At 33.0% G+C, this 14,693-nt stretch overlaps 1 protein-coding gene across 2 annotated transcripts in view; it reads right to left on the reverse strand.

The window, feature by feature from the left end:
* Positions 1 to 1,783: 1,783 nt before the first annotated feature.
* LOC120416218 (kin of IRRE-like protein 1) overlaps positions 1,784 to 14,693 on the reverse strand; it is a 92,195-nt gene continuing 79,285 nt past the window's right edge. Inside the window, exons 3-4 of one of the 2 annotated variants that reach the window (XM_039577916.2) lie at positions 10,977 to 11,273; positions 1,784 to 6,136 (exon numbers count right to left, since the gene is read on the reverse strand). In XM_039577916.2, the coding sequence (XP_039433850.1) occupies positions 5,883 to 6,136; positions 10,977 to 11,273 (551 nt within the window). In that variant the 3' untranslated portion in view covers positions 1,784 to 5,882. Of the gene's footprint in view, positions 6,155 to 10,976; positions 11,274 to 14,693 lie in introns of both variants that reach the window. The other variant, XM_039577915.2, reaches the window with a different exon arrangement.

The raw sequence follows: 14,693 nt of genomic DNA on the forward strand, positions 1-14,693 counted from the left end.
AAAAATATTGTCAGATTTCTGATTCGATCTAATTTTTACTTGAAAATTATGGCGTTTTGACAGTTTGAAACAATCTTGTAGCTATACTAAACCAACGAATTAAAATTTAACAAATTTGTTGAAAACTACTTCTTTTATTTAATTTTAACAAGCTTTAAAGTAAAAAAAAGTTTTCTTAATCAACGGCCTTTATTTGATTTAAGGGGCATAAATTCACTTTGGGATGTATACATATTTTTGTTACGAAATTTAAAAAAAATATTTCTTCTAATTTTAAAGCCAACAGTGCTTTAACGCAGTTTATGGCAGAAAATGGATATGAGTAAAACAGTTGCTTGGCAATACAGAACGTTACAACTAAAAAACGTAACATCTCAAGAAATATCAGCCCGGGAGCATGTTGACAGCTTCCATACAAACTGAGCGTACCCCGTTTTGTGGGCCCAGTGGGCCTAAGATGGCGGCCTTCGATATTATCTAGCCAAACTTTTGAAAATGGCGAATAGTTTAAATAAATATAGATTTTGCCTTGTTTTGGTTTAAAACGACAAAATAAGCATTCTGGAATCATTTTCTTTAAAAACTTGTTTAGAGATACGCCACGTTCAAATATTAGTCTAGAACAGTTGAAGTGAGCGGCCGCAAAAGCCGTCACGAAAAAAAGTTTCCTTTGCAAATTTTGAGTTGCGTATTTGATGGGCGGACTCCGACGAGTTCCACTTGCCATCTGTCGGTGACTACGCGCAACTCACGAAAACTGTCTTCTTAGGGTCCGGTTGAGAAATATTCAATTTACCTTAAGACTTTCATTGGATTTAATAAAAAAAAACTCTCTGGAATTGAATGAAATTGTCAGTTTCCCCGATAGTGCTTGTTCCAAAGGTTGAAAAAGCATTTAAAAAATTCAAGTGCAAAATATTCTTATCTGGCAACACTGTGCGTAAATTTTGAGTTCGCCGTGTAGCAAGTGAATTGCTTATTTTGTTTAAAGTTTCCTCGTTACTTCTTGTCAAAAATAATCTGAAACTTAAAAACAATTCCAAAGTCACCATTACTGGTGGTCATAGCATGATTTTGATAATACCCATAGAAATTAATTAAAAGTCAGTGACACGACCCATGCCATCTCCTTGGGACAGGTCAACCACCCATTATCAACAACAGCACAGTATTAGAAAAAAAGAGCACTTACTCCGTGTGTTGGCTTAGACCGTGCCATCCTTGAGCGAATTTTCATCCTCTCTTCGCACGTGAGGTGCACATTTAATTTTCCTCCAGGGCAAACGGTTTTCCCCCTCCTCCTCCACATCCAGGGAGTGAAGATATTCACACGTCATTAGATAAACGGTGTAATTTATTCATCGTGTGTGTGTGTGTGTGAGAGAGAATACATTTTGCTGTTGTTCAACGTCATTGGAAGCGAGTTTTGTTCTTGTTCGATTTTCCCGCCACTTTTTTTCGTTCCACTTTTTTTCCATTTTCTCAAAGCAATCCCATTAGGGAAACCCATTAAGGGGGTGGTGGGTGGTTCCCCCAACAGCGTCATCACCGACGCGCGGTCATCGGGGAAAGACAAGACTTGCCAAGTTTTTCTGTTTATGATTTCCGGATGATTGGTTGGGATCTGGTCGTGAAAGCCTCCTCCCCTTCTTCACTGTTGACTACATGCAAGGTAAGCCACCTTACTTTAGAAGTAATCAAGTTACGACTGTTTTTCCTCCGTTTTTTTAGTTGTGTCCTCTGTATTTTCTATCCCGTTATTGGAAATCAGTTGCCCTTTGAATGTTTTTGTCGTGTGTGTGATTTTGAGTGAGTGTGGCTTTAATACATTCATGTTAACAGCTGATTTGATTTTTCGTTGAATTTTCCTAACTTTTCTGTTAGATTTGTGTTTGTTTGTTTTGCGCTGGAAAACTTAACGGTGTTTTGCAAATTTTGCATAAAATTAGAATTATATTTTTTTAACTATGTACAAGTGGATCAAAAGTAAACAGTAAATTTTAAACATTTCCTATGGACTTCATAAACAATATTTGAACTAAAAATTCAACACTTGCCTAAACCACTAAATGTTTTTTGCTGTTATATATCTTCAAAAATGTACACTGATGTAATATGAAGTATATTCTTGCTTCTATCGGCTAGATTTCACTTTCGCTTACACATACAACCTTATGCGCTAAAATTTGTTTCAAATTATCTAAGTCATCATGGTACCTACTGCTGCGTCGGTTTGCTAAATATTTGCGATATCTGATCTGGGCATCTGTAATCAAAAATATTACTCTCAATGTGGATTCATATCTCTTCTACAGTGGACTACCTTCATTCTTCCTCATTTTTATTTGTTTCGTGATTTGTTTGGAATATAACCTAGCGTAACCATTGTTCACTTAGAATTCAATAGATTTTTCAAAATTAGCGTTTATGGTTTTATAGAAATCTAAAACTTTATATCTTACAAATTGAAGTAATTCCTGTTGAAAATGCGTGAAAATACATCTCAAATTAAAAAAAAAAAATGATTTTAATGACCCTTCTTCATTATAAAAATTTTAAATAGAATTTGAATCGTTTTAAAATGAACCAAATCTTGCCCTTTAAAGAATATTGCAGAAAATTATTTGAAGCACCATATTTGAGCAATAAGATAATTTTAGACTTTTTATATTTAGTCCTAGAAACATATGAAAGACAATAGCTGTAGGACCTTTTCAAAAAATACTCTGGAATTATTAATTGAAATAAAGAATTTATTTAACAGCTTGATCTAACTTAGTCATAAATGCATTTGTATTTTAAATCTGATACCAAAGATGTTCCTTTGCTGAAAAAAAATCTTTAGTCTAGAAAATGAAATCTAAAGTACTTTCAATCAAAATTACAGCAAGCATTTCGTTAAGGTATTTTATTTAACGAAAAATGTTTTTTTTTTTTTGCACCCTGAACAAGATTTATTATAATATGTTAAAATTATTGGATTTAATTTATATTTTTGGGAGCTTTCCATATGACCACAGAAGCCATTTTGTGTCGTTGGTTAACCCATACGTAAATATTCCAAAATCTATTTTTTTAGAAGGAATTTTCAGATCAATTGATGAGGACTTTTCAGAAAAAATGGTATACGGGAAAACTTTTTTTTACCGATTTTTCAATAAACTTTTTTTTTTAAATCCAATGCTCAGAATCCCAATTTAAAAAAAATGGCAAATGGTTTTTAAGAAAATAGAAATTTTACTCGTTTTTTAAACTTCAGTTTAAATGTAAAATAATTTGCAATCGAAAAGTACTTCAAATAGGGGAACAGCATCTAATTCCAGCGTGTCTCTAATGTTGGCGGGTCAGAACTTTGACATTCAATTAAAGCTAATTAAAAGCGTTTTCAACTGAAATCGTGTGAAGAAAAATATAAAAATAAATACAAAAAAAAATAGTGAAAATAAAAATTAATAAAAAATTAATAGAAACAGATTTTAGAAAATAAACATTTGTATGGAGAGATGTCAAAATTGTATGTTAATTTGTATAGGTTTGACACAAAATGGCTTCTTTGGGCAAAGAAAAGACCCCAAAAAATTTGAGCCATATAAAAAAAAAATACATAAAATAAAAATGCACAAAATTGACCGCTTCATAGAGATCTACTTCGCTTGATCTTAAACTGTTGTTAATTGTTATTGAATAAAAGAGAAAGCTTTACAAAAGTTACATTTAAAAAACATTGAAAATCGAACCAACAGTTCCCGAGTTAACTCGAATAGAAAAATGTGGATTTTTTTTCAGATGACGCTGATTAAAACTTTTTTTAAATTACATTTAAGCATTAAGTCAAAAAAGAAAATGAAAGAAAAAATTTCAGCATTCTAAAAAAAAGTTTCTTTAGGGATGTTTTTTTATGATTTTTGTTTGATTGCAAAAAAGAATATTTTTCAAAAAATATCTAAGCATCTAAAGGTGTACTCTATTAAATCAAATATGAGTTATTTTCGATGCAAATTCGATTTTGCATCTAAAAATGTTTTTCGAAGTTTTGTTTGAAAATAAATAACGATTAAATTATCAAGGTTTTAGAGTTTTTTGAATGAAATACTTAAATTTTCACAATATACCGTTATCTCGTATTTTTTTATTTTTTAAGTATTCATACTTTGAAACCTTTTATATTAAAAACTCGAAAATCGATTTGCTAAAGATCCTCTGTAATTACCTTGGCCTTAAGGAAACTGTAGTTACCAAGGTTATCAATCGGTTCTATTTTCTTCAAACGATTACGATAATAGTAATAGTTATCGTAATTTTGATAATTGTAATTTTCGAAATTTTGATAATGGACGATGACCCATTTTTGAAAATTTTCATAAATCGACTTAACTCATCCATATCATGTTGTATTTTCAATCTTTCACTTAGTATACATTTTTTTAATGATTCAAAGTATGAATATTCAAAAATGTTCACAAATTATCATATTTTTTTCGAAAGTTCTCAACATTTTCATTATTTTGAAATATGGGTATCAAACGAAGCAAAATTGTTTATACTTTTTCACTTTTTTATAGTTTTTTTAAATGCTAATATTTTTACAAAATAATGTACTTTTTTGAAAAAACTCAAATTTAATAAAGTGAAAAGCATACGTTATCGTTATCGTTCCATACGATTACGATATTTTTTTTGTTTTCGTTATCGAGCCTCGATTATTTCATCGTTAACAAGCTTAGAAATTTCTCGGTCTTACTTAGGTCTCAGCAAAAATATCAATCATCAGCCATAATATCAATTTTTTTTTTTAATAAACTTTGCCAAAGAAATCAAATCGATCATAAAATCATTTTTTCTCAGATTTTCAAAAATTCATATGCAATTTTTGTTTATCAAGCCTGCATAATTCCGTAGTAACAGTTCAACAGGGCGAATCTGCGTTTGTAAACAAACAGTCTACCCCCTCTCGCAAAATACCTTCAAAAAAAAAATTAGCTGAAAAGACACGATACTGATATTGTTTGTCAAATGGTTTGTGCTCAGAAATTAATATTGAAATAGTTCTGTTCTGAAAAGATTTTAATACTTGTCTGAAAATTGGTCTCGACACAAATTTAAATATATTTTTGTGTGCTAGATATTGTTAGTTAATTTTGTACCCAAAACTCCAGATTTTCTTTTAATTCAAGATTCTTTTTTGAAATTTATAACTGATAAATAAATTTTGAAATAGTTTTTTTGAATTTTCAGCGCACTTTCGTCAGGTCAAAAAATCAAGTATAAAGTAAACTTTGAGAAACCAAACAAAAGTTTTTTTTTGTTTACATAATTTTTCTTTCTTTGTACAGAATCGGTAACGTACCGATTATTCAACGTTGTCACATCACATTACTCATCAACTCTTTCTTACCCTTACATTTTTGTGAAATTTTCTTATTTTCTTCTACTCTTAATGCTCCAGGACACATTCCAGAACTTTTTGAGGCTCAAAATATACAGTTTACTCCCTTACAAACAAATCATACACTCATTCTTCCATTTTTCTCACACCAACTGTTCCAGTAGTATCGCGTAGTCATAGTATTTCTTAACACTGTATGTGTGCTCTGTTCTCTTTATGTGTGTTTCTGTCGCTTTGACAGTGTTTATTACTCAAATTGTGCCTTACATCCTAAAGGTCGCACGCGCCCGATGGAAATTTGCTCACCGTATCTGGTTGAATTTTTGCAACTTTTCATGGGTACACTCGTTTTTTTTTTTTCATTCTCTGTACAGACTCAACAAACAACAACCTCGGCTGTTGTTCAGGGCATTCCGGTTGGACAGGTTCTACTGCTTTTCGCTAGGTGGTAAGACCGCGTCAGTGACGTATCGGGCGATGGCTCCGAACCGGTCTATCATCTCCCACTCCACGCGCCGGGACAGGTGCTTTCAACGAGGTCGCCGTTCTGGTCAGCATCACTCACCGGTCTTCGTCGTTCTCGTTCCGCCGGAAGTCGGCGTGTCCGGTCATCGGAGGTGGAGTTCCACTGGAGGAGGAGCGCCCAGCTGACGAGGACCGCTCCGAGGGTGGCCACCAGTAGGCAGCCGTGGGTGGTGGCTCGTGGGATCGTGGTGGCCGTGCCGGTTTGCATCGCTTCCGGGTGTTCACCTGAAAGAACCGCCCGAACTGGGGATGAGCGTTAATAAATACGAGACCCAACTGTGGAAAGAAGGACTGGGGGTGAGCGGGGGTGCTGCACGGAGGGAAATCAAGTATTTGTAATTTTTTTTATAAATGTGAAAATATTGTATTAGATTTAAGTTGACTTTAAGAATAATTTTTTTTGATGAAAAAAATACAAACTTTTATATGCGTAATTCTCTACCAACTTACACGAAACCGAAAAAGATGCCCCGAGCCCTCTTCGATTTGCGTGAAACTTAATCCTATGAGATAACTTTTGTCCCTGATCACGAATCTGAGGTCCGTTTTTTGACATCTCTTGACGGAGGGGCGATACGGCCCCTTTCAATTTTGAACATGACGTGATTTCAATAATTTGCAGCCTGAAACGAAGATGAGTAAGAAATGTGGTCTCAAAGGGACTTTTAAGTTAAATTCGATGCCTGATTTGTTGGCGTACTCAAAATTTAAAAAAAAAACGTATTTTTCATCGAAAAAAAAATCTGCCATTTTCCGCTACTCGACTTTAAAAAATGGAACAAGTAATTTTAAGGGAAATTTTATGTACTTTTCGAATCTACATTCACTCAGAAGGGTCATTTTTTCATCGATAACAAAAAAAAATATTTTAAAATTTCGTGTTTTTTTTTTTGTTATTTGCAGGGTTATTTTTAAGAGTAAAACAATGTTCAACAAAGTTGTAGAGCAGACAACTACAACATTTTAATTTAAAACATAAGGGGTTTGCTCATAAACATCACGAGTAATCGCGATTTTACGAAAAAAAAGTTTTGAAAAAGTTGGTCGTCGTTGATCATGGCCGTTCATGGTGACCCGCGACAAACACGGACAGCGAAACAAAAATAAACAGAAAAAGTAACTTTCTAAAAACTTGTTATCGTAAAATCGCGAAAAATTGTGATATTTATTAGTTCCTTATATTTATGCATCAATTTTTTTTAATTGTCTGCTCTTCCAAAACTTTTTACGGAAAATGGCAGAGTTTAAAAAAAAAAATTAATTGTTTTTTTCAATGAAAAATACGTTTTTTCGGAATTTTGAGTACGCCATCAAATCGGGCGTCCAATTTTACATAAAAGTCTCTTTGCCACCAAGTTTCTATCTCATCACCGTTTCAGGCTGCAAATTATTGAAAAATACCTCTTTTTTCGCATGTACAAAAATGGAAGGGGTCGTAACGCCCCTCCGTCACGAGATATAAAAAAACGGACCTCGGATTCGTGATCAAGGACAAAAGTTACCCCTTAGGACAAAGTTTCACGCAAATCGAAGAGGGGTCGGGGCAACTTTTCCCGATTTCGTGTGAGTTGGTACAGGATTATGTTTTTTTATATATATTTTTTATATCTTGATTCCTTCAAACTTTTTAATTTAATTGAATCTTAACTAAAACTAAATTAAATTTGAGTTTCATTAATTATGAAATTTTTGAATTTCATTTAAATAACATTTTTTTAATTATTTTATATTGCTTAGACTTTTTTTTGATAAGCTTTGAAATCTTGTCATCGCACATATTTTTTCATGAAACTCGATATTTTTAAATTACGGGATTAGCTTCTAATGTTTCTTGGCACTCCTTGCTGACGAAAAATAGACCTTTTGATAAAGTACGCTCGAATTGTTTTTTTATCTTTGTATGTTTTCAAGCTGGTTTTTAAATTTTCTCAAATTTTGTCCAACTCTTGAAATTTAAAATTTCGTAATTTTTATCAAATTATTTGAATTTTTTGAGAATTTTATTTTTATATAGTTTTATAAGTTTTTTAAGTTCCATGCAACTGCAGTGCACTGCTTACAAACAAAAATTAGTCCTTTCGATGGAGTACGCTTAAATTTATCACAACATTTTCGATGTTTTTTAAACTTTTAATAATTGTTTTATTATTTTATTCGATTCTATTTGAACTTATGGAATTTAGATTAAGATTATAAATTTGTTGTTCATTTGAATTTCAAGATTTTTGAATATTTTAATATTTTTGAGAGTTCATGAGGGGGGCAAAATATTTTGTTAAAGTTCAAATGTGTAATGGAATTTTAAGTGCAATCAAATTAAATCAATTTGAAATGGGTAATTCTCCACCAACTCACACAGCAGTTGCCCGACCCTCTTCGATTTGCGTGAAACTTTGTCTTAAGGGATAACTGTTGTCCCTGATCACGAATTCGAGGTCCGTTTTTTTAATGTCTCGTGACGGAGAGGCGTTCCATTTTTGAACATGCTTAAAAAGAGGTGTTTTTCAATAATTTGCAGCCTGAAACGGTGATGAGATAGAAATTTAGTGTCAAAGGGACTATTATTTATAATTAGATTGGATGACGTACTCAGAATTTCGAAAAAACGTGTTTTTCATCGAAAAAAAAAACACAAAAAAAGTTATAAAAATTCTGCCATTTCCGTTACTCAACTGTAAATTTTTTTGGAACATGCCATTTTAATGGAAATTTTATGTACTTCTCTAACTTACATTGACCCAGAAGGGTAATTTTTTCATTTAAGTAAATTCAATGCTTATCGATTAATTCATGAGATTAAACCAGTTAGATTTATTCTATAAACATTATTTGCCATGAAAAACAGCTTTCTTTTTTATATTTTTTCATTTCAATGTTTTGTCATGAAAAACACATTTGCTGCATTATTTTTTTCATTGAATCTAAATTATCAATTTAATTCTTTATCATATTCTCTCAAACTGGTCACAGAGACGTATTCAAAAGCAATTTTATTGTTCTGGAGCATGAATTCATTTTGATTACTTTCCAAACACGTTGATTTAAACTTTATACTTAGCTATTTCTTTTCAATACAAAATACTAATCAATATTTTTTGATATTTTGAACGAATTGAAAGACAGATATTTAGAAAATTTACAAATTTCTTGAAGTTGTGTACATTTTTACTAGCAGCCAAAGCAATAATTGAACCCAACACTTTTTTTGACAATTAATTTTTTTTATACTATTTTGTTGCAAAATATTAACCAAAATTAGCATCAGAACAATTTTTGATAAATTTTAAATTACTTGGGAATTCCCGGAAAATTTGTAGAAAACTTCCCGTTTCCTGGGAATTCTGTAACCGCGGGCAATTGGACGCTCTAGTTGTAGAGCAGACAATTACAAAAAAAATATATATTTATAAACATAAGGCATTTGCTTGTAGTCATCACAAATAATATTGAATGTTTTCTCTTTGTTTTCTTTTTTGAAATGTTTGTCTTCATTCAAAATTTTTAAAAATGTTGTTTTCGAAAGGATCGAATTTTAAGAATGTTTCATATTTTAACATTGAAAACCGTTTCAACAAAAATTCTATAGCGCAAAATATAGAAAATTTTCTCAGCTCTTCAAAAATATTTTCTTCGAGAGTGGGTAAACATGTGCACAAATAAAAAAAAAGAATAGCTGCGACTTTTTTCAAAAAAGGTAACTTAAAATGGCTATAACTTGAAAATGGTGCACTTTATGAAAGTTTCACTATAGTAGTTTATGCAACAAGTTGCGAAAAGAGGATTTTTTTCAGCACGAGTCGTACATTTATCCAACGAGGTTCACCGAGTTGGATAAACACGAAGAGTGCTAAGAAATCAAGTTTTGCAACGAGTTTCATACAACATTTTTTGTAATTCCAAAAAACACACACTGAGTGAAATTTTATGTCAAATTTTCATGTATTTTTTCAATAAATCGTTTAAATCAAAAAAATGTTGAAAAGTGTTACTTTTCGAAACAAGTGCTGAAAAGTTCAACTTTTCAGCACCCATTTGAGTGCTGAAAAGTAGAACTTTTCAGCATTTATTTTGAAAAGTGTTGCTATTCGATTCTGTTATTTTTGGTACAGAAAAGTAGGCTATTTCGTCGTTCAAGAATGACAGGAAAAGTAAGTAGTTTCACGACGGAATTGCAAAAAAGTACCTTCAAAAGATACAGATTTTTTAATATTCATACATCATTTTTTTATGGACAGCAGCCAAATTTGAATGGAAAATTCTATGGACAAACTAATGATGCTTGTTTAGGCATACCGAAAGCATCATAAAATTTTCAGCCGGATTAAAAAATATAAAAATAAAAATTAAAAGAAAATATTGAATTCGTAGAGATCTGCTTAATGTGATTTTTAACGAAATGTGGAAATTCTGGCTTTTAATTTAAATTTTTATGTTTTTTTCATAAATGCATTTTAAATCAGGTAATAAATAGCTTATGGAAAGTGACTTAGCATGTTTCTATCAAAACTTTTTCGATTTCTTTTAAATAGAAAGAATTTGCAAATTGATTTAGATATTAGTAATAAAATAAAATCATAACATATCGTGATATATTTTTGCGTAAACATGCAAATAATTAGAAATTCGAGCAAATACAAGAAACTTTCACATTCAAACTCCACGCCTACCCGTTGATTCCCCCCTCACCCCCCCCCCCCCCCCTCAACATTATGGGGGGAATTTTAGGACTTTTTCTCAGCTTTTTGTTTTTTTTTGCGACGGTGGAATTTTCATGATATATTTTTTAATTGCACAATAGAACATTTTTTCGGAAAGATTAACCTAGAAACGATGTACACAATGTTTAATTGTTACTGCTAACTTTAAAAAGATTTTCCCGATGGATTTTCCATCATTTAAAATTAAAAGCATGCCGTTTTTTTAAACTGATAAATTTGATGAACATATTTTTATTAACTTTTAACCCTTGAAATGTAATTTTACAATTCCAAAGTACCCTTCGTATAGCACCCCCACCACCCCCAGACTGCTCCCCCTGCCCCCCTCCCCTCCCACACAAACTTACCGTTGAGCACGTGCACCCGCACGCTGGCCACGTCCGCGTTCGACGGCGAGCAGCTGTACTTGCCGGAGTCGTCCAGGTCGGCGTTCTGGATGAGCAGGTGGGACGTCGTGACGTCGCCCTTTTCCGTAATGACGGAAACGCCGCCGCGGCTTGAATCGTAACTGATGACTTCGTCGTGGTGGTACCAGAAGATGTACGCTGGCGGTTCCGGGCTGTACTTGACGGCGCAGGTCAGGTTGATGGTGCTGCCCTTGTCCACGTGCAGGTCTGGCCCGCCGATGATGGTCGCCGTGGGTACTGACAGGGGGGATGAGAAAAAAAAATGATTAAGTGGTTAGTGAAGAGTTGAATTTGAAATTTTGGACATAGTTTCTACAGGTCATGGTCAATATTGAGAATACTGTTATTATTTTTCCAAGTATTTTTTTCCCAAGCTCTATTTTAATTTAATTTTAACTGCAAGATTCCACACACAAAAAAACAATCCCCAACACAATCAGCTGGTCAGCTATTTTTCCAGATAATCACAGCAGCTTCAATCATCCGAAAATGATGGCCAAGCGTCTCACTGGGCAGCGATAAATCAAAATCCGTAACAAGCAGCAAGCAAAGAAAAATAAAAGCAGCAAAGCTCCCAGCAAGAAGGAAAAGCGTGAAAAACCCCCCGCTTGTTTTCCACAAGCTTTCACCCGAGCTGAGCTGTGTGCTTTTTGGTGCTTTCTTTCGTTTGCTTTCCGAGTCTAAATCCATTAAATAGGTCCCCGGGGTGGCTGTTGCTCTGCCACTGGTCTCAACCATGTGCATTGTCTGCGATGAGCTTTGGTTTTCGGAAGGGGCAAAAAACAGCACGAGAAAATTTAACGAGCTTCATCATTAGATATAAATCTAGTGCAGGGAAGAATGCAGACAAGGGTGAAAATCTTGATGTTGAAAGAGAGTGGCAAAAAAAGAAGTATTTTTAAATCCCACTGATACAATTAAGAGGTTCGTATCCGTCGGTGCACACGGTTTGCTGCTTCTCTTTTACATTATGAAACTTGAAAGATTTAATTAGGAAACATCAGGGAACGGGAAACAGTTATAATGGATGGGAAACATCGAATGACAGAACTTGGGAAAAAATGCGCTTTAAAAGACGAATCACGACTTGAGTTCCATATTTCAGCTACCAAAGGTTAAAAAAATGTAAGGAAGCTTTTTAAAACATTTATTTTTGAGATGAACGAGAAAAGAAACGGGTGTACCCGATTTTTGCACAATGGACATTAGGCATAACTAGTTTTAAAAACCATCTGAGACGTATTGCATAATTATCACTTGCTTTGCTTTTTACATTTTTTTGATTATAATTTTCTGTTTTATTCATTTGTCATTTTTTTCATTTTTGAACAAAAAATTTAACCGTTAGAAATGATTATTAGTTCGAAAAAATCTTTTGAAGCAGTCTTTATACTTATATTTAAAATTTTTATTTGGGCCTCGTGGCGCGGTGGTTAGCGGCTTCGGCTGCCGATCCCTAAGTTGCTATGGGGCGCGGGTTCGATTCCCATCTTATCCTCCTGGCCTTCTATCGGATGGGGACGTCGGTCCATTTGCATAAAAGAGGTTTTTGGTGACTCACCACACATAACCTTCGGACGCCTAGAAATGAGCAGAAACTTACAACAGAGACCACAAAAGACCCGGGGGTCGTTAATGTGGATTGCGTTGCTTTTTTTTGTTATTTGAAAATGAAATATCTGTACGTTTATCCCTTTTCTAATATTTTCCCGTTCTAATATTTTTCCATCAGAAAGTAGAATCTCTTCAAGATCTCTTAATTTTACCTTTGTTCAAGGGCAAAATTCCATAAACAACTTAACTACAACAAAAAATCAACAGAGGGAAATTGTACAGATATGAAGATAAATATTAAAAAAGTCCCTCTTTCAATTAACTTTTAATAAAAAATAATAGAAAGTTGAATTTAAAAAAGAAGGAAAATTGCAAAAAAAAACTTGATTACAAAAAATGGAAAGATTAGAAAAATCTCTTTTTTGCAACTTCGAATAACATTTTAAAAGGGCGTAATATTGAATGTTTGGCCCTTTTGAAATGTTGTTCCTGATTTGAAAATTTTGAAAACATTGTTTTCGAAAAGATTGGAAAATTTCACAAATGTTTCATATATTAACATTGAAAATCGGACCATTACTTGCTGAGATATCGACAATAAAAAATGGTGGGTTGTTTGGGTGAGACTTAGAAAACATAAATTTTCCTGTTTTTAAACCTTTGCATTGCAATATCTCAGCAACTAAAGGTCGTATCAACAAAGTCCGAATAAGCAAAATATAGAGAATTTTCTCAGCTTTTCAAAAATATTTTTTTCAAAAGTGTGCAAACATGTGCAATATTTAAAAAAATGAAAAACTGCGACAATGTTCAAAAAAGTTACCTAAAAAGGGCTATAACTTCAAAACGGTGCACTTTATCAAAATTTCACTAAAGTACTTTTGATTGCAAATTTGATTTTACATAGAAAATGAAGTTGAAATTTTTTTGCGACCAATATTTCGATTTTTTGAAAAAATCACTATTGCTTAAAAAATTTATAACTCGGTCAAAGATTTTTTTCAAATCAAGTTTTAGTGATAAAAAGTTAAATAAAAAAATCACCAAATTTTTTTTACAGTGTATCATTTTTTTTCAGTGTAGTCTGTATTCATACCTACAACTTTGCCGAAGACACCAAATCGATCAAAAAATTCCTTCAAAAGATACAGATTTTTGAATTTTCATACATCATTTTTGTATGGACAGCTGCCAAATTTGCATGGAAAATTTTATGGACAAACTAATGATGCAAAATGGCTTCTTTAGGCATACCGAAGGCACCAAAAAAGTTTCAGTCCGATTAAAAAATACAAAAACTAAAATTGAAGAAAAAAGACCGATTTCGTTGAGAACTGCTCACTTTTCAAATCTACATTGACCCAGATGGGTCATTTTTTATTTAGAACAATTTTTTTCATTTTACAATGTTCTACAAAGTTGTAGAGCAGACAATTATAAAAATTTTGATATGTAAACATAATGGGTTTGCTTATAAATATCACGAGTTATCGCGATTATACGAAAACAAAGTTTCAGGGATTCAGGGAATGTGCAATCCAAGAAGGCGGCCAATATGGCGAAGCAAGAAACTTGGATTGCAATCCCTGAGTACTTTAGAATAGTCTTAGGCTTATATTCGAGTTCAGCCACCCCAAATCAATTAAATTTGATCTGTTGACTGCCTGTTGGATTTCTATATAAAAAAATCCAATATTCTAGCTTCGTCACCTTGAATTTCACATTCCTTGAATACTTTGAAGTATTCAAGAAGTCGTATCCGAGTTCAGCGATCTCAAATTAGTTAAATTTAATGAGTTGATTGAACTTCAAATCCTTTCATGGTGTTTTTTTCCTTTCAGCCGCCATGTTCGACGCCATCTTGAACATATCGCTTCCCTTTGAGGCTCAGAAAAATCAACAGACAAATTTTGATTCAGGAGGGTCGATTTAGTCTAGATCGACCAAAAACTGCACTGTTACACGATTTGTTTCTAGACACGAGAAATGAGCACCTATTTTTGAATTCGTGCCTTGACTAAAAAAATTGCGTGACGGGGCAACGCAAACTTGAGTTAGTCGCAACTCTGGTTCCTTTTGAACAGTGATGTCAACCAGCGCGAC

The sequence above is a fragment of the Culex pipiens genome, chromosome 2, assembly GCF_016801865.2.
Source record: "Culex pipiens pallens isolate TS chromosome 2, TS_CPP_V2, whole genome shotgun sequence".
NCBI classification, from domain to species: Eukaryota; Metazoa; Arthropoda; class Insecta; order Diptera; family Culicidae; genus Culex; species Culex pipiens.